This window comes from Scyliorhinus torazame, chromosome 21 (assembly GCF_047496885.1).
Source record: "Scyliorhinus torazame isolate Kashiwa2021f chromosome 21, sScyTor2.1, whole genome shotgun sequence".
NCBI classification, from domain to species: Eukaryota; Metazoa; Chordata; class Chondrichthyes; order Carcharhiniformes; family Scyliorhinidae; genus Scyliorhinus; species Scyliorhinus torazame.
Genome location: NC_092727.1, coordinates 128,787,147 through 128,805,591, shown reverse-complemented (window position 1 = coordinate 128,805,591; position 18,445 = coordinate 128,787,147). Strand labels below are relative to the sequence as shown.

Sequence of the window (18,445 nt, the reverse complement as noted above, 5' to 3'; positions counted from 1 at the left end):
CAGCAGAAAAACCAGGCAAGAGGGTTTACGAGCACGCGATACATACGTGACCCATGTCAGTACCGGTTTACATCATGTCATCATTCTGCCAAGTGTGACATCAGATCACCGTTCTACAGTGAATGACGAGGCTCTGTGTCGAGATTATTGTGGGTCTTGATTCATTTGCTTAAAGTAACATTTTCAAATCCCCTGGATTGTTTTTGTTAACCACCGGAAAATTGATGCCAATTCCAGGAGACCCCGACTATTCTGGTAGGGCTGGAAAATACACCTCCCCCACCAGCACCAACATTTTAAAAATGACGTCGGAATTGACAGGATATACAGCACATAAGGGCAGCACGGTAGCATTGTGGATAGCACAATTGCTTCACAGCTCCAGGGTCCCAGGTTCGATTCCGGCTTGGGTCACTGTCTGGGCGGAGTCTGCACATCCTCCCCGTGTCTGCGTGGGTTTCCTCCGGGTGCTCCGGTTTCCTCCCACAGTCCAAAGATGTGCAGGTTAGCTGGATTGGCCATGATAAATTGCCCTTAGTGTCCAAAATTGCCCTTAGTGTTGGGTGGGGTTACTAGGTTATGGGGATAGGGTGGAGGTGTTGACCTTGGGTAGGGTGCTCTTTCCAAGAGCCGGTGCAGACTCGATGGGCCGAATGGCCTCCTTCTGCACTGTAAATTCTGTGATATCTGTGATAAGACGGCGCGGTGGCACAGTGGTTAGCACTGCCGCCTCACAGCGCCAGGGTCCCAGGTTTGATTCCGGCCTCGGGTGACAGTCTGTGCGGAGTCTGCACGTTCTCCCCTGTGTCTGCGTGGGTTTCCTCCGGGTGCTCCGGTTTCCTCCCACAGCCCAAAGACGTGCAGATTAGGTAAATTGGCTATGCTAAATAGCCTCTTAGGGTGGGGTTGCAGGAATAGGGCAGGGATTGGGCCGAGGTAGTGTAGTCTTTCGAAGGGTCGGTGCAGAGTCAATGGGCCGAATGGCCTCCCTCTGCACTGTAGGGATTCTATGAATCTAGAATCAGGCCATTCGGCTGAAACAGTACCATGCTGGTATCCATGCTCAGCCTCACCCCTCTGTGGGTAAAAGAGCTTCTTCTGAATTCTCCGATTGGATTTCTGGGCAATATTGTCCGATATTGACAACCCCGAGCTAGTCTCTTTCCACAAGAGAAAACATTCTTTCTGTATCCACCCTGTCAAAACCTGTCGTCATTTTAAAGACCTGTATTGGATCACTCCTCTGCCTGAAGAGCAAATATACCCAGCCTCTTAATCCTTTTCTTAATTGCATACACACACCTTCCTGTATCCAGCTACTGCCAAAGGTGGCCAAGCAGCAGGAAGAACAGACAAAATGTGTGGTCCGAAAGGGAATGCGAAGCAGATACAATATTAACTTTCAAAAGAGAATGGCATGAATACTTGGAAATAAATGATTTGCAGGAAGGAGCAGAGGAGTCGGACGTATCAGATTGCTCCTTCAAAGAGGAGCGCGGGCTCAATGATCCAAACAGCCACCTTCTGAGCAGCAAGATTCTAGAGGTGTTTTAATGAACCAATGATTTGTCCTCCGGCAGTGTCACAGAGTGCCAACAGTGCAGAAGGAGGCCATTCGGCCCATCGGGTCTGCACCAACCCTCTGAAACAGCACCCTATCTAGGCCCACGCCCCCATCCTATCCCAGTAACCCCACCTAACTTTTTTGGACACTAAGGGCAATTTATCACGGCCAATCCACCCAACCTGCACATCTTTGGGCTGTGGGAGGAAACCGGAGCACCCGGAGGAAACCCACGCAGACACGGGGAGAACGTGCAGACTCCACACAGACAGTGACCCAAGCCGGAAATCGAACGTGGGACCCTGGCGCTGTGAAGCAACAGTGCTAACCACTGTGCTACCATGCCAAATCCTGGAGATTAATTTACCATTTTTGGTCTCCCCGGGATGTTCCTGCAAGATTGGCATCACTACTGCCTCCTCCTCCCACCAGGTCCAACCAACCCAGACTTTCAGGGGTAGGGAGAATTTGCTGATGGTGGACAGTACAGAGAAAGACAAAAGAACAAAGAACAAAGAAAGGTACAGCACAGGAACAGGCCCTTCGGCCCTAGAACCTTGTCCACCATCAGCTGCCCGTCTTAACTAAAATCTTCTGCACTTCCTGGGTCCATATCCGTCTATTCCCATCCTATTCATGTGTTTGTCAAGATGCCCCTTAAATGTCACTATCGTCCCTGCTTCCACCACCTCCTCCGGTAGCGAGTTCCAGGCACCCACTACCCTCTGTGTAAAAAACATGCCTCGTACATCTACTCTAAACCTTGCCCCTCGCACCTTAAACCTATGCCCCCTAGTAATTGACCCCTCCACCCCGGGGAAAAGTCTCTGACTATCCACTCTGTCTATGCCCCTCATAATTTTGTAGACCTCTATCAGGTCTCCCCTCAACCTCTGCCGTTCTAGTGAGAACAAACCGAGTTTATTCAACCGCTCCTTAATGAGACTTAATGGGCGGGGTTCTCCCCTGCCCGGCGGGGCGGGCAGTCCCGGCGCCGAGGAGTGGCGTGAACCACTCTGGCGTCGGGCCGCCCGGAAGGTGCGGAATCCTCCGCACCTTCAGGGGCTAGGCCGGCACTGGCGAGGTTGGTGCCGTGCCAGCCGGCGCAGAAGGGCCTCCGCCGGTCGCCGTAAGTTGGCGCATGCACGGGAGCGCCAGTGTGTGCTGGCATCATCCCAGTGCATGCGCTGGGGGGTTCTTCGTGCCGGCCGTGGCGGAGGTTGACAGCAGCCAGCGCGGAGGGAAAGAGTGCCCCCACGGCATAGGCCCGTCCGCAGATCGGTGGGCCCCGATCGCGGGCCAGGCCTCCGTGGGGGCACCCCCCGGGCCAGATCTCCCCCCCCCCCCCCCCCCCCACCCCGAGGACTCTGCAGAACACCCATAGAGCCAGGTCCCGCTGGTACGGATCTGGTTTGATTTACGCCGGTGGGACTGGCCGAAAACGGGTGGCCCATTGCGGGCCGGAGAATCGCCAGTGAAGCCGCTGCCCGTAGCCGCCGCGACGCAAACCCCGCCCCCGCTAAAACCCCGGCGCAGGAGAATTCGGCAGCCGGCGTCGGGACGGGATTCATGCCGCCCCCCCGGCGATTCTCCAACCCGGCGGGGGTCAGAGAATCCCGCCCAATGAGTTTCCCTACTGCGAGAGAATCCTATGAGACAGCATTGAATTACAGTGGCTGAATCATTTCTTTATTTAATTAGTATGAAATAGAGGATGAATGGCGGGTGACATTGCTTAAAGCTTGACTTCTTCTTCAGTGAAGATGTCTGGGTCTGTTTAACTTGAAGATGTGATGTCCAGTCAGTTGGAGAGAGGCAGGGGCACACAGAAGCTTCCTTGATGATGTTAAGCAGCAGCCAGCGGTTCAAGTCACATCACAGCGTCTGGCCAATTCTTGTATCGAGTGACTGACTATCAGAGGACACAACCGGAAACAGATATTGAGAATGGAAACATTGGCACAAAAAGTTCATCAAAACAGAGTGGTGTGAGGAACATTCATTCCTCTTATTAATACTCCCAGTGAAACCACAAGAGGACACATTACTGCTTTTTGATATTGTTAATGTCCATACAATGGCTAATAACACTCAACTGCCAATCACCCCTCATTTCCTGAAGGCATCGATTCCACTAGCGTCAGGTTGAGTGTCAATTTTGTTTTTAATTTGTTTGTGGGATGTGGGCGTCGCCAGCTGTGCCAGCGTTTATTGCCCATCCCTAATTTGCCCTTGAGAGGGCAGCTAAGTGTCAACCACATTGCTGTGGGTCTGGAGTCACATGTAGGCCAGACCGGGTAAGGATGGCAGATTTCCTTCCCTACAGGACATTAGTGAACTAGATTGGGTTTTATGACAATTGACAATGGTTTCATGGTCATCACTAGGCTTTTCATTCCCGATATTTTATTGAACTCAAATTTCACTGTCTGCTGTGGCAGGGTTTGAACCTGGGACTCCAGAGCAGTACTCTGGGTCTCTGGTTTACGAGTCCAGTGGCAGTACTACCTCGCCACCAGCTCCCCAATGTTGACGTGGAAACAGCGATAAAGTCCTTAGAGTGGATTGTACTCCCTTACTGAAGAACAGGAAGCCATTGGACCCCTCAAGCCTCTTTCATCATTCATGGCTGATCTTCATCTCAACTCAATCGTGCTTCCATAGCCCTTAACAAAACCCAGATCTGATACTGATCCCAGCCTGGACATTGTTTTAAGTAAGAGAGTTCTAGTTTCCTTTGTGTGAAGCGCTGCCTGGCATCACCCGTGAAAGGCTCTAATTGGGCAGCGTGGGCTTCAAGAATCCTTCTTTATTGCTGGTCTATCGGAGTCCATATCTGCCTGGTACCATTTTGTCAAAGTGGCATTATGTCCCCCCCCCCCCCATTCTTGAAATGACTATTCACTACCTGTGTTTGGCTTTTTGATTTAACACACCTGCTCAGATCACGTTTACTGATCAGTGGCATTTGACTGAAAGAAACTGTGTTCATTGTGGACTGGTCTCTCTATCTTGAACTTAATTTTTGGCAGAACTGTCAGGGTTACTTTTTCTGGGTTTTACTTCTGGTGTGGGTGTGAAGGGAGTAGTTGCCAAGGGGGTGGCTCCCGCCAGGGTACTTCATTTTTAGCTCCTTTTGCCCAGTTTTAGGGGGGTGTTTGGGTTAAAACAGAACTACTTCAGTGGGATAAGGTTCCGACACAAGAGAAATGCCCAAAATGTCCAGGCCAAGGAAGCCAGCAAGTAAAGAATCGTTGACGGATTCGGAAGTCTCTCGAGGCACTTCTACTGAGAAAATGGTGGAGACCACGGCTGCAACTCAGGGCGCTCGACTGACGGGCGAGTTACTTACAGTCACCTTGGCAGTGGACTTTCAGAAACAGCGGTGGGCTGTCTCTGAGGAGTGGTCCCAGCTCCCATTCGGTCGGCGTTGGCAAAGTCTGGTGAGACGGTAAAGGTACATGGCGCGGCGTTACAGGGTGTGGTGGCTGCTCTCTCGAAGCAGAGCGATCAGATTGTCTCCTTGGACGCTGAGATGAGAATGTTGGCTGCAGATAATGAAGTGCCGCGGGCCAAGGTGGGTGATCTGGAGAATTGATCCAGGAGACACAGCCTTAGAATCGTGGGGCTGCTGGAGGGAGTGGAGGGCCCAAACTCGGCAGACTACAACTCGAAGATGTTTGGGAAGATAGAACCTAGAACATACAGTGCAGAAGGAGGCCATTCGGCCCATCGAGTCTGCACCGACCCACCCAAGCCCTCACTTCCACCCTATCCCCGTAACCCAGTAACTTCTCCTCACCTTTTTGGACACTAAGGGCAATTTAGCATCGCCAATCCACCTAACCTGCACGTCTTTGGAATGTGGGAGGAAACCGGAGCACCCGGAGGAAACCCACGCAGACACGGGGAGAACGTGCAGACTCCGCACAGACAGTGACCCAGCGGGGAATCGAACCTGGGACCCTGGCGCTGTGAAGCCACAGTGCTAATCACTTGTGCTACCGTGCTGCCCAAATGGTGGTGGGGAGGGTAGATCGATGTCCCGTCCTGAGCTGGATCGAGCCCATCAGTCACTCGGGCAGAAGCCCCATTCTGATGAGCCGAGACTACAACTGGGAAGACAAATCCTCAGGATGCAGACCAGAATGGGAGACGTGATTATCAGTGGGTGTTCGGCGGGCACCTCGGTGGTCCTAGTTAGCGAGTATGCGCCAAATTGGGATGGTACAGCTTTTATCAACAAGTAACGGCTTCTATTCCTGACGGACTCACACCAGCTAATTTTGGGGGTGGGGGGACATCTCTGCCACTGGGGAGTACATTACATTTAATAAGGGTGAGTCTATCTCAGCTTCTGTGCTGTGGGAGGCCCTTAATGTGGTCATTAGGGGGAGATCATTTCCTACAAGTCACACAATGAAAGGATTGGGAGGCTGGAGTGACGGGGGCTGCTGGATTGTCCTTGATGTGGACCGCCAGCACGTCCCTCTGCTCTTACACTGGAGATGCTGGTGAGTAGGAAACAGTTGCAGACGCAATTGGAGTAACTCTCAGTGGGAGAGGCGGTGAGCCAGCTCGACACTCGACAGGGACGTTCTGTGAACACGGGGAGAAAGCCTTTCATTATCATAAAATTTACAGTGCAGAAGGAGGCCATTCAGCCCATCGAGTCTGCACCGGCTCTTGGAAAGAGCATCCCACCCAAGGTCAACACCTCCACCCTATCCCTATAACCAGTAACCCCACCCAACACTAAGGGCAATTTTGGACACTAAGGGCAATTTATCATGGCCAATCCACCTAACCTGCACATCTTTGGACTGTGGGAGGAAACCGGAGCACCCGGAGGAAACCCACGCAGACACGGGGAGGATGTGCAAACTCCGCACAGACAGTGAGCCAAGCCGGAATCGAACTTGGGACCCTGGAGCTGTGAAGCAATTGTGTTAACCACTGTGCTACCGTGCTGTCGTCTTTTAACGCACCAGCTGAGACAGCAGCTGCCACCCGGGAGATTGTGGGGGGGCCCGGGTGGCAGGTTGGTTTCCACCCCATCAAAGGTTAACGCTGCGTTTGAAGCCTTTTATCGAAGTGTGTACAGGTTGGAGCCCACGGACGGGAGGCCAACCCACCTATCCTGCATATATTTCGGTTGTGGGGGTGGGACCCATGCAGATATAACAATAATCTTTATCGGTGTCACAAGTAGGCTTACATTAACATTGCAATGAAGTTACTGTGAAAAGCCCCTAGTCACCACATTGCGGCACCTGTTCGGGTACACCGAGGGAGAATTCAGGATGTCCAAATTACCTAACAGCACATCTTTGGACTGCGGGAGGAAACCGGAGCACCCGGAGGAAACCCACGCAGACACGGGGAGAACGTGCAGACTCCGCACAGACAGTGACCCAAGCCGGGTTGGGTAGAATGTGGATACTCCACACAGACAGTGACCCGGAGCTGTATTGAATCCGGGTCCTCGGCGGCGTGAGGCAGCGGTGCTAAACACTGTGCCAGCGTGCCGTCCCATAGGGCCAAAGGTCATGGGCAGGATTCTCCGGCTGCGTCTGCCCAGCGAATGGAGAATCCCGCCTGAGGTCAATGGACTTCTCCATTGTCCGCACCTCGCCCATGGCGTGGGCAGGACGGAAGAATCCATCCCTATATCTTGGATTTGTCCTTTGTATCGGGGTCCCACTGCAAGCGTTCCCCCAAACACCTTGAGCTCGAGTTACTTTCAGTTGAATAGGGGTCCGAGGCAAGGCTGCCCATTGTCTCCGCTTCGGTTTATTTGGGCAATTGATCCACTGGCCAAAATGTTAAGATCTTCCGCTGAGTGGAATTGGATAAAGCTATGAGGGAGGGAGCATAGGGTGTCCTTGTATAAAGATGATCTGCTTCTTTATATCACAGACCCAGTCTGCACCATGGATAAGGTAACAAAACTACTTGGGAGTTTTGACTCCTTCTCAAGGTATAAGTTGAATTTGGATAAGAGTGAATATTTCTAGTGTATTCCCCCGGGAGTGGGGAGCCAATCGGAGAATGTTGCCTGTTTGTTTTGTCAGGTCCAGCTTTCGTTATCTTGGAATCCAGGAGGCCCATGATTGGGCCTCATTTCAGAAATAAAATTAAACTCGTAGGTGAATGGGGTTAAATCTGATTTGCAGACGTGGGATAACCTCGCCCTGTCCTTGGCGGGCAGGGGGGGGTCAGACTCTTAAGATGAATGTTCTCCCGGGGTTTTTATTTCTCCCCCCCCCACTTTTCTTCCCACATTGTTCTTTATTAGAGTCAACAAGATGATAGCTTCCTTCATTTGGGCGGGCAAGGTGCCGAGGATTCGTAGGTTGTTTCTTCAGTGAGAGAGAGAGACACACACTTCGCTTTACCTGATCTATTATTTTATTACTGGGCCGCTAATATTGAAAAAGTCCCGGGGTGGCTCAGTGATCCGAATTCTATATGGGGGCAGATGGAGGCGAGCTCTTGTCGTGGTTCTAGCCTGAGGGCCTTGGTAACTGCCTCGCTTCTGTTTTCCTCAGCAAAATGTACCTGGAGAATGGTGGTGGTGTCCACGCTGAGGATTTGGAGGCCGTTTCAACAAGATTTCAAGCGGGACTCCATGTCGTTGTTCGCCCCTATTTATAAGAATCACCTCTTTGTGCCAGCAGATTTAGACTCAAAGTTCAGGTCATGGGGGGGGAGGAGGGGCTGGAGATTTTTGGGGACCAGTTTGTGGAGGGCAGGTTTGCCGGGTTTGAGGAGCTGTTGGACAAATTCCAACTCCCGATGTCTAAATTATTCAGGTAATTTCCAGGTGCGTAGTTTCTTATGTAAGGGGATCTCTTCATTTCCTTTGGCACCTAGGGCAACACGGTGGCACAGTGGCAAGCACTACTGCCTCACAGCACCAGGGTCCCAGGTTCAATTCCAACCTTGGGTCACTGTCTGTGTGGAGTCTGCACATCCTCCCCGTGTCTGCGTGGGTTTCCTCCGGGTGCTCCGGTTTCCTCCCACAGTCCAAAGATGTGCAGGTTAGGTGGATTGGACATGGTAAATTGCCCCATAGTGTCCAAAAGAGTAGGTGGGGATACTGTGTTACGGGATAGGGTAGGGATTGGTGGGATGCTCTTACCGAGGATTGGTGCAGACTTGATGGGTCGAATGGACTCCTTGTGCACTGTAGTGATTCTATTCTATTCTATGAAAACCTTCTTCCTCCCTCTTGAATAGGATCTTATTTCTGACTGAGTTGGCTGAGGGGAGGATTTTGGAAATTTACGGCCAGATCCTGCTCTGTGAAGAGCAAATGAGAGGGTGAGCTGGGTCTGGGTTTTTGATGGGGGTGGTGTGCGGAGTGAGGCTCTTCACAGGGTCAACTCTACCTCCTCCTGTGATAGGCTCAGCTTGATACAGTTCAAGGCGGTGCACAGGGCACATCTGAGCAATACGAGGATGAGTGTTTATTTTCTTGGGGTGGAGGATAAGTGCGAACACTGTTCTTGGGGTCCAGCGAATCATACCCAGGTGTTCTGGTCGTGTCCTAAACTTGTAAGTTTCTGGGTCTCTTTCTTTAACAACATGTCAGGGATTCTGGATATCGAGCTGGAGCCTTTTCCGCTGGTGGCCATTTTCGGGGTCTCAGACTCGCTGGTGCTGTAGACGGGCGTGAAGGCCGATGCCCTCGCCATTGCCTCATTGATAGCCCGGAGACGAGTTCTCCTGGGATGGAGATCTCCTACTCCGCCCAGTGCCTCGGCCTGGTTGGGTGACCTAATGGAGTTCCTATATCCAGAGAAGGTCAAGTATATCCTTATAGGGTCGACAGAAGGGCTTTACTCGAGATGGTAGCCATTTATTTCCTTTCTCAGAGAGTTAGTCACCATCAGCTGTTAGACGGGAGTTTCAGTTTTTAGTTATATGTTGAAGGGTTGGGTTTCGTGGGGTTATCGATTATTGATTGTGCTATTCATGAATTGTACCTTTATGTATTTGTTGTTTAATATGACTTTGTTTTGCTATAATGAAAAATTTATTCAATAAAAATATTTTTTTAAAAACTTTTTCTGGGTTGTGTGAGACTTGGCAAGTGTATTCACCCGTCTCCTTTTCCCTAAAGCTTGTGAATCCCTATCGGAAAACACTCCATTTGGTTCTGGGGCTGGTTTAGCACAGGGCTAAATAGCTGGCTTTTAAAGCAGACCAAGGCAGGCCAGCAGCACGGTTCAATTCCCGTACCAGCCTCCCCGAACAGGCTCCGGAATGTGGTGACTAGGGGCTTTCGAAGCCTACTTGTGACAATAAGCGATTTTCATTCATTTCATTTCATTTTTTCTTTTCCAATTTTCATTTCATTTTTTTTCTTTTAAATTTAGAGTACCCAATTCATTTTTTCCAATTAAGCGGCAATTTAGCGCGGCCAATCCACCTACCCTGCACATCTTTGGGTTGTGGGGGCGAAACCCACGCAGACACGGGGAGAATGTGCAAACTCCACACGGACAGTGACCCAGAGCCAGGATTGAACCTGGGACCTCGGCGCTGTGAGGCAGCAGTGCTAACCACTGCGCCACCGTGCTGTCTTAATTTTCATTTCAGATGGAAAATACCATAATTTTAGTCAACTTGTACTTTGTACACTCATGTATGTCTTAAATCATTGAAAACATTACTAAATTCCTTTTTCAGCGAAGAATACAGACCTGTCCCTCAGATTTCATAGGCTTCCATCAGGTAATCCTTTGGTACGATGCCAATTACACCTTTCATCTCTCCAACCCACCATCCATAATGGTTATAGTCCTGAAAGGGAAGAAGAATAAAGAGATTCCAGTTAAGATCTTTCGTCTGTGGAGGAAAATTGCATAAACGTTTTGAGGCTTCAGACAAAGAGTCACACAGACTCGAAATGTTAACTCTGTTTCTCTCTAGGGCAGCACGGTGGCGCAGTGGTTAGCACCGCTGCCTCACGGCGCCAAGGTCCCAGGTTCGACCCCGGCTCTGGGTCACTGTCCATGTGGAGTTTGCACATTCTCCCCGTGTTTCGTGGGTTTCGCCCCCACAACCCAAAAGATGTGCAGGGTAGGTGGATTGGCCAGGCTAAATTGCCCCTTAATTGGAAAAAATGAATTGGACACTCTAAATTTATAAAAATAAAAAAAAATCCCTGTTTCTCTCTCCACAGGCGCTGCCAGACCTGCTGAGATTCTGCCTTTAATTGAGATCTTTCCATTGCTGAGTCATGAAGCTGTGAGCTCAAGTTCCACCCCTGAGACTTGAGCGAATGATCCAGGCCGGCCCTCTTGCTGCCCGTACTGAGAGAGTGCTGCCCTGTCAGAGGCATCATCTTTCAGAAGAGACTGAACCGCCTTCTCTCTCTCCCCCCCTCAGATGGATGCACAAGATCCCATTGGCCACTAATTGAGCAGGGGAGCCTCCTCCTGTACATGGTCAATATTTAGCCCTCAACCAACATTTCTAGATCCTCTGCTCATTGGCATAGTTCTGTCTCTGGGATCTTGCTGTGCACAATTTGGCTGCTGCTTTTCATATCTCACACCGGCGACTACACTTCAATAAGTACTTCGCCAACTGTAAACTCTCTGCGATATCCTGACGCTGTGGAAACTGGAATAGAAATACAAGTTGCAAGCTTTTAACAAAGAGATAGTGTGGAGAGGGTGAAGATTTCTCATCCTGGAATCACAATGTCACATGAGCTTTTATCTTTATTTTTAACGCGTTTTGACTTTGAAAACCTAAAAAACAAATCTCTCTCCCAACACTGAACTTGCATGCCAGGGCAGATTGCAACATGGATGATCATTAATATTTAACAGATATGTTGCAAGAGAAATAAGAAATGTAGAAAAATGACTTGCAGCAAACACTGACATTTTTTTCCTTTGTTATCAATGATGTGACTTTGAGTTGGGAATGTATCTGCATCAAATCAGAAAAATGGACAGATTGCAGCACATGCAGACCATATTATTCAGCATCTCCCTTCGCTCTATCAGTGCACCGTGCCAATGATCCTGAGGTCATAATGAGAGCAAAGTAAAGAGCTTTGAATCCCTAACACTCCCATTTCAAATATTTATATTGGTGCTGGCACTAAACTGTGCAGCTGCTGGCTAATGATACTAAATTTGTAATATACTGAACTCATCTCAGGAATTGTAATCGGTGCCAATTTCTTGAGGATCTGGCTGCTGCTCCCTTTGCCCCTTTAGTTATCGGGAGGTGCGAGTTTGCAACACTCTTGGTTGATCTGTTACCAGCATCATGTCCAGATACCCACGTTTCTTAGTGTCGTTGGGCTGGTTGCAAGCAAGGAGGGACGTGTCACCTGCGAGTCAACCACTTTGCAGGACAGCCTCTTCTGGGAGACGCTCTGACACTTTGTCTGTCAAACTGCCTCAGTGCCCCAGCGGCATGTTGCTAAGTGACTGCTCCCAGGTACTCCTGTGTTATCAGACTTCCACCACCAGCTGCCAGGAACGAGTGGCTGATACAATGATTTTTTTTTTGCTGATGCTCGCATCCGTTGCCTTTCGCCATCCTGTCTGCTTGCAAGCTGGCTGAAAGATCTTGGCAACACAGTCGGGCCCCTCATTCATCAACCTTTAACCAGCACACCACCCTGCATTTGATGTATAAAAGGAGAATCGCTATGAATCAAAAGAACCGGAGATTATGAAGGCTTACTGCTGTTATTATGACTTACTGATAACATAACCATATTTTACATCAAGCACAACAGTGCCAGTGATGGAACCCAAGCTGTATGCTGCTGTAACACCATGTTAATGTGTGTTGTATAATGCACATTAGTACTGACAGAGAAGCTACTTATAGTTTCCTGTGTGTTGAACATTATGAGCAGGAGAGATGATTCAGCCCCACCAACCTCCTCTGCTGCTTAATTAGATTGTGACTGGTGTACACTTCAATCCCATTTATCAGACTTTACTCTATACTTTTTGATACCTGTTCTAAGAAAAATATATTGGGCGCGATCTAACCAAATTGCAAGAGTCCCATGTTGAGCGGGTTTAGCTGGGTGTTTCCTGGCGCTCACAGCGGCCAGAAAGGCCACGCTATCTAACGCGACCTTGTTGCAATCCAGGACCTCAGCCAGCGACACCCTGCCGAGACCACACTTAGTCCCGTTTCCGGCACTGAGGAACTCTGCTCGCTGGAACTCCTCAATGCAGGAGGAGAGCGGGACGGCATTTTGAAATGATGTTCTGATCTCCGACACGACCCCCAGACCCCCACAACGCCCCAACTCACCTATAAGGGGATCCTCAGGCCCCCCCCCCACCTCACATGGGCAGGGCATCCGTAGGCCTGATCCTCAGCGTGGGTGTCCCTGCCAGAGCCACTGGGGCCCCTGGCAGGGCCAGGGTGACATGCTGAAGTACCAATGTGCCCAGGTGGCACCAGCAGTGCCAGGTTAGGGTGCCCACCTGGGGACCACCGATCCCTTGGAAGATCCCCCCCCCCCCTCCCAAGTGCCATTCCATCCGGTCCCCATTTGTGGACTGATCCGCCCACAATGGGCAGGATTCAGATCGCGACATCTCGAAAGATCCCAGTTAGATTTTGGGAGGCGTTGCGAGCCAGGTAAAACCTGGAAGGGGGATCTGCCAGCATCTACTGGGAGCGTCGGCCGTGCCACCGTTTGCGCGCCACGCAGCCGGTAGATTATTAATAATAATAATCTTTCTTGTCCACAAGTAGGCTTACATTATCACTGCAATTAAGTTACTGTGAAAATCTCCTAGTCGCCATATTCTGGCACCTGTTCGGGTACACAGAGGGAGAATTCAGAATGTCCAAATTACCTAACAGCACGTCTTTCGGGACTTGTGGGAGGAAACCGGAGCACCCGGAGGAAACTCACGCAGGCACAGGGAGAACGTGCAGACTCTGCACAGACAGTTACCCAAGCCGGGAATCGAACCTAGGACCCTGGCACTGTGAAGCAACAGTGCTAACCACTGTGCTACCGTACTTACTTACGCCCATTAATTGAGAATTTCACTTGACTCTCAGCATCCACGGCTTTTTTTCTGTGTGTGTGTGTGTGGGGGGGGGGGGGGGGGGGGCAGGGGAAAGAGTTGCTGAACTTCACTCCACTTTGTGTGAAAATTCACCCCTGAACAGGGCAGCACGGTAGCACAGTGGTTAGCACTGTTGCTTCACAGCGCCAGGGTCCCAGGTTCGATTCCCCGCTGGGTCACTGTCTGTGCGGAGCCTGCACGTTCTCCCCGTGTCTGCGTGGGTTTCCTCCCACAGTCCAAAGTCGTGCAGGTTAGGATTGGCCATGCTAAATTGCCCTTAGTGACCAAAAAGGTTAGGAGGGGTGATTGGGTTACGGGGATAGGGTGGAAGTGAGGGCTTAAGTGGGTCGGTGCAGACTCGATGGGCCGAATGGCCTCCTTCTGCACTGTACGTTCTATGAACGGCTTGGCTCTAATTTAATTTTTTTCCCCCTTGTTCTGGATGCCACCCAATCAGAGGACAGTTTCCCTCGACCAATCTGATAAAATCTCTTTATCATTTTAAACAGCACAATTAGGTCACCCCTGAACCATCTTATGCAACAGCACAGAGATAAATAATCTGATTTTTAGTGATGTTGGTGAGGACATCAGAGAGAACGCCCATGCTCTTCCGTAAAACATTGGCGTGGAATCTTTTACTGGAGAGGGCAGACGGGGCATCAATTAAACATCTCATCCGACTGAATGTGCAGCACTCCCTCCATGCTGGCATAGGGAGCGTTGATCCGGATTCTTGCTGTCAGCTTCTCTACAATCCTGCTGCTAAACTTGACCAGATCTTCAATAGATTCTGTCCTCCATAAATTGGTTCCCTGCTTCCGGAATGGGTGACCCATTAAACCACTTGCTCATCTCACTCCTGGGACCCTTCGCCGCACAAATCAGCACTTGCCCCAGGGTAGGTGCTGCAACGGAAGTGTAACCCTTCCTTCATTGTTAAGCTTACTTTGCTCTTCATGCATCTTGTATTGCCAAACCCGAACAGATGCAACATCTTTACCACGTGTGCTTTTTCTAGCCTCATCCTCTGAATAATTGATTTAGAATTTTCTCTTTTCGGCTGCAAAGTTCTTGGTTCGCCTGGGTCAGAAATAAGGAGCTTGTGTTTGTATGACTCCATTCACAATCTCCGCATCTCCCAAACAGCCAATTTGTGCACAGGAAGATCCCACAAACAGCAACAAGATAAATGAACAATGACCAATCTGCTGTTATGTACGTTGATTGAGCGATCGATATCAAAACGGATATCCCGGAGAACACGCAGAATGTTACATTTCAAAATCTGTGAGTTAGTGAGAGCATGGATTGTGTGTGTATGCAGGTGTGTAGGTAGATGAGTGTGAGCCTGAATGTGAACTTGGATGAGAGAGTGTATACTTGTGTGACTATATCCAGATCTAATCAAGGGGGAAGATTATGTTTTTTATATTTACATAATTTAATTGAAAAAGCAGGAAGTGAATTCAGGAAGGTTATTAGGGTTGGCAGTTGATATGTTTGTTTGATGATATAAGGCACCAATCACTCGTAAAGGATGATGCAAATACATTGTGGGGTCATTTATTTAAACTAAGCACGCAAGAACATATATATATGTGGTTAGAAAGCTTGAAGACTTCAGTAGCAGAGCCGTGTGCTGTGTTCTGTTCACAGGCCAAAGTAAAACTGAGACTGGATTACAAGACACACTTCCTTTCTGGTGATGACATGCTGCTGCTATCCCTTAAAGGCAGATTCCAAGAGCAGCACCTGAGAGAGTTCAGGGTGAACTCTTCCAATTCCTCAGGGAACAGAGAGGGTGAGGTTGTGTGTTTTGTAAAGGGGCAAATTCTCACATTTCATTTTTGATGAGCTCTGATCATTTCTGACTGGATCACTCGATGGGTTCTGCTTCCTCTGTGGGATCATCACTTCTTATCTTACATCGCACTGGCAAATCTCTCAGTTTATAACCTTATTCCTTTGCACAGTTCAGTATAGAGGGACCCACATATCCACCTTACCATACCCCAAGGCTACTCTTTTGAAGGAGTACGGGAGAGGGCAGAGCCTTGTCTCCTAGGCAAATATTTATTCTTTCAGCAACATCATTATTTTTAAAAAAAATTTAGAGTACCCAATTATTTTTTTTTCCAATTAAGGGGCAATTTAGCGTGGCCAATCCACCGAGCCTGCACATCTTTGGGTTGTGGGGTGAGACCCACGCAACTCGGGGAGAATGTGCAAACTCCACACGGACAGTGACCCGGGGCCGGGATCGAACCTGGGACCTCGGTGCCATGAGGCAGCAGTGCTAACCACTGCAGCACCGTGCCACCCCTAGCAACATTATAACAGATTAGCTATTCATTGTCACATTGTGGTTTGGGGGATCTTGTTGTGTGTAGATTATCTGCCATCTTTCCGACATTACATCAGTAACTACACTTCAAAAGAACTTTGTTAATTGTGAAGTGCTTTGGGTTAGCCTGAAGTCATGAAAGGCAGTGGAAAAATGCAAGTTCCTTCCTCCTTTCTTAAGTGCGAACTTTTCCCCTTGTTTATTTCCACGGCTGGGATTGTGTGTTCAGGTTACAAACCCGAGGTCCACACTTTGGTTTCCTGCCTGCCGTTAAAGAAAAATTATCCACATGCAATTGAGTTCGTTAACAAGCCAACTGACCCAATATCAAGCTGCCCAAACTATACTGACCTTGGGGAGGGTGGGCAGAAGAGAGTGGTGAGGGCAGGCAGGCGAGAGTGTGGAGTTGGCTTTTTCACCTTCTGAAACGAATAAGCAGGTGGGAGGATGCACTGTGCATCGGAAACACACCCAAGATGATAATACATCCCCTTTGTGCCTCCCCACCTGGCCTCCTAAATGCACCTCCCTAGCCGCCTTGTCATTGCTCCACCCCCCCCCCCCCCCCCCCCCCCCCCCAGCACCCCAACTTTCAAACCCCCATGTGCCTGATCCCTCCCCACCCAGAAATCCCAAACTTACCTGAGTTTGGAATCCATCGATCTCTTCATTGGTGCCCAGCTTGCAGTCCCAGAAGTGCCCACTACTGAGTACTGGCACTGCTGCAACTTTCGGAGTTGCCAGCCAGACTGACTGGTGGGTCTCGAGTGGGGGACTTCCTGCCACTGAGGGCCAAAAGTCCACTCGCTACTTGTTTAAGCTGTCCGGACCATTATTTTGTCGTGGGGTGAGCATTTTTGTAAAGTCGATCAGTTTGCGACTAACTTTTCGAACAGGGAGAGGGTGAGCAATACATCCACCTCACTGTTAGATGTAGCCCTGTGGGAAATGTCCATGTGAACTTGTCACAGTGTAATTATACCCTCCTACCTGTAGGAGTGGTGCAGTGCCAGTATTGGCAGATTGCTGTCGTCACAGCATGTTGTTTCCTGAATAAAAAGGGAATTGAGAATTCACAATCGCAACATAAAAATGATTTTAAGACAGGGACTGACTTCGTACTGTGGCCACGATTCGAGTTATACTCTGACACGTCTCCATTCCCACTGTTAGGTCAACTAGTGACATTGTTGTAGGGTAAACTCATCGTCCTCGTGTGCCAGGCTAAGCCTGATACAATTTAAGGTGCTACACAGGGCGCATATGACTGGAGCACGGCTCAGTAGATTTTTTGGGGTAGAGGATAGGTGTGCGAGATGCTCGAGAAGCCCAGCGAATCACACCCACATGTTCTGGTCATGCCTGGCACTACAGGGGTTCTGGGTGGGGGTGGTGAATGTGCTTTCGAAGGTGGTGGGGGTCCGGGTCGAACCAAGCTGGGGGTTGGCTATATTTGGGGTTGCAGAAGAGCCGGGAGTGCAGGAGGCGAGAGAGGCTGACGTGTTGGCCTTTGCGTCCCTTGTAGCCCGGCGCAGGATATTGTTAATGTGGAAGGAAGCTAAGCCCCCGGGGGTGGAGACCTGGATAAACGATATGGCGGGGTTCATAAAGTTAGAACGGATTAAGTTCGTGTTAAGGGGTTCGGCTCAGGGGTTCACCAGGCGGTGGCAACCGTTCGTCGACTACCTCACAGAAAGATAGAGGGAATGGAAAAGAAGTAGATAACAGCAGCAACCCGGGGGGGGGGGGGGGGAGGGGGAAGAGGAATCGGACGGACTCTCAGGGATGTTATTGTATATGTATAGGTATTTGGTATATGTAATTGTATATTGGACTGTTGGACTGTAATTTTGGAGAGTATTTATTTTGGACAAGGCAGTTGCCATTTAGTTTTGTTTTTCTTTTGTTTTTGTTTATATATATTATTTATTTATTTGTTTAAAACTGGCCACGGCTATTTATATTGCTTTATTGTTGTGTAAAAGAAACACTACGTATTGTTATGTTTGGCCAAAAAACTTGAATAAAATATATTTTAAAAAAACTAGTGACATTGTTCAAATTTTAGATCACATCATGAAAACGTTTAAAAAGTCAGACAGGAAGAGGAATTGCTATCCAACTACAGTGTCTCCGTTGTTTTTACATCATTCCATGGCCTCGCTCACCCTATTCCTGTAACCTCTGCAGGTCTCAGCACAGCTCCCGGTCCAGCAAAGCCTTGATTTTAAGATTTTCATGTTCCCCTCTCTTACCCATAAGCCTTCAAATGGGGTCCAGTAAATGATCCCGAGATTTCCCATCCTGGGCTCTTGAGGATTCCAGATTTTAATTGCTCCATCTTCCGCTGCCTGAACTCCAAGCTCTGGAATTCCTTCCCTAAACCCCTCTCTCCGGCTTAAAAACATTTCTTCATGCTTGCCTCATTGACCAGGTTTTGATTCTCTGCCCTAA

The 18,445-nt window shown here is 49.4% G+C and overlaps 1 protein-coding gene across 1 annotated transcript in view; it reads right to left on the bottom strand.

Moving 5' to 3' along the window:
* Nucleotides 1-3,231: 3,231 nt before the first annotated feature.
* The window catches only part of LOC140398650 (src kinase-associated phosphoprotein 1-like), a 514,762-nt gene continuing 499,548 nt past the window's right edge, over nt 3,232-18,445 (bottom strand). The window contains exons 13-14 of the mRNA XM_072487554.1: nt 10,276-10,375; nt 3,232-3,476 (exon numbers count right to left, since the gene is read on the bottom strand). Coding sequence (XP_072343655.1) covers nt 10,283-10,375 — 93 coding nt within the window. The 3' untranslated portion in view covers nt 3,232-3,476; nt 10,276-10,282. The remainder of the gene's footprint in view (nt 3,477-10,275; nt 10,376-18,445) is intronic.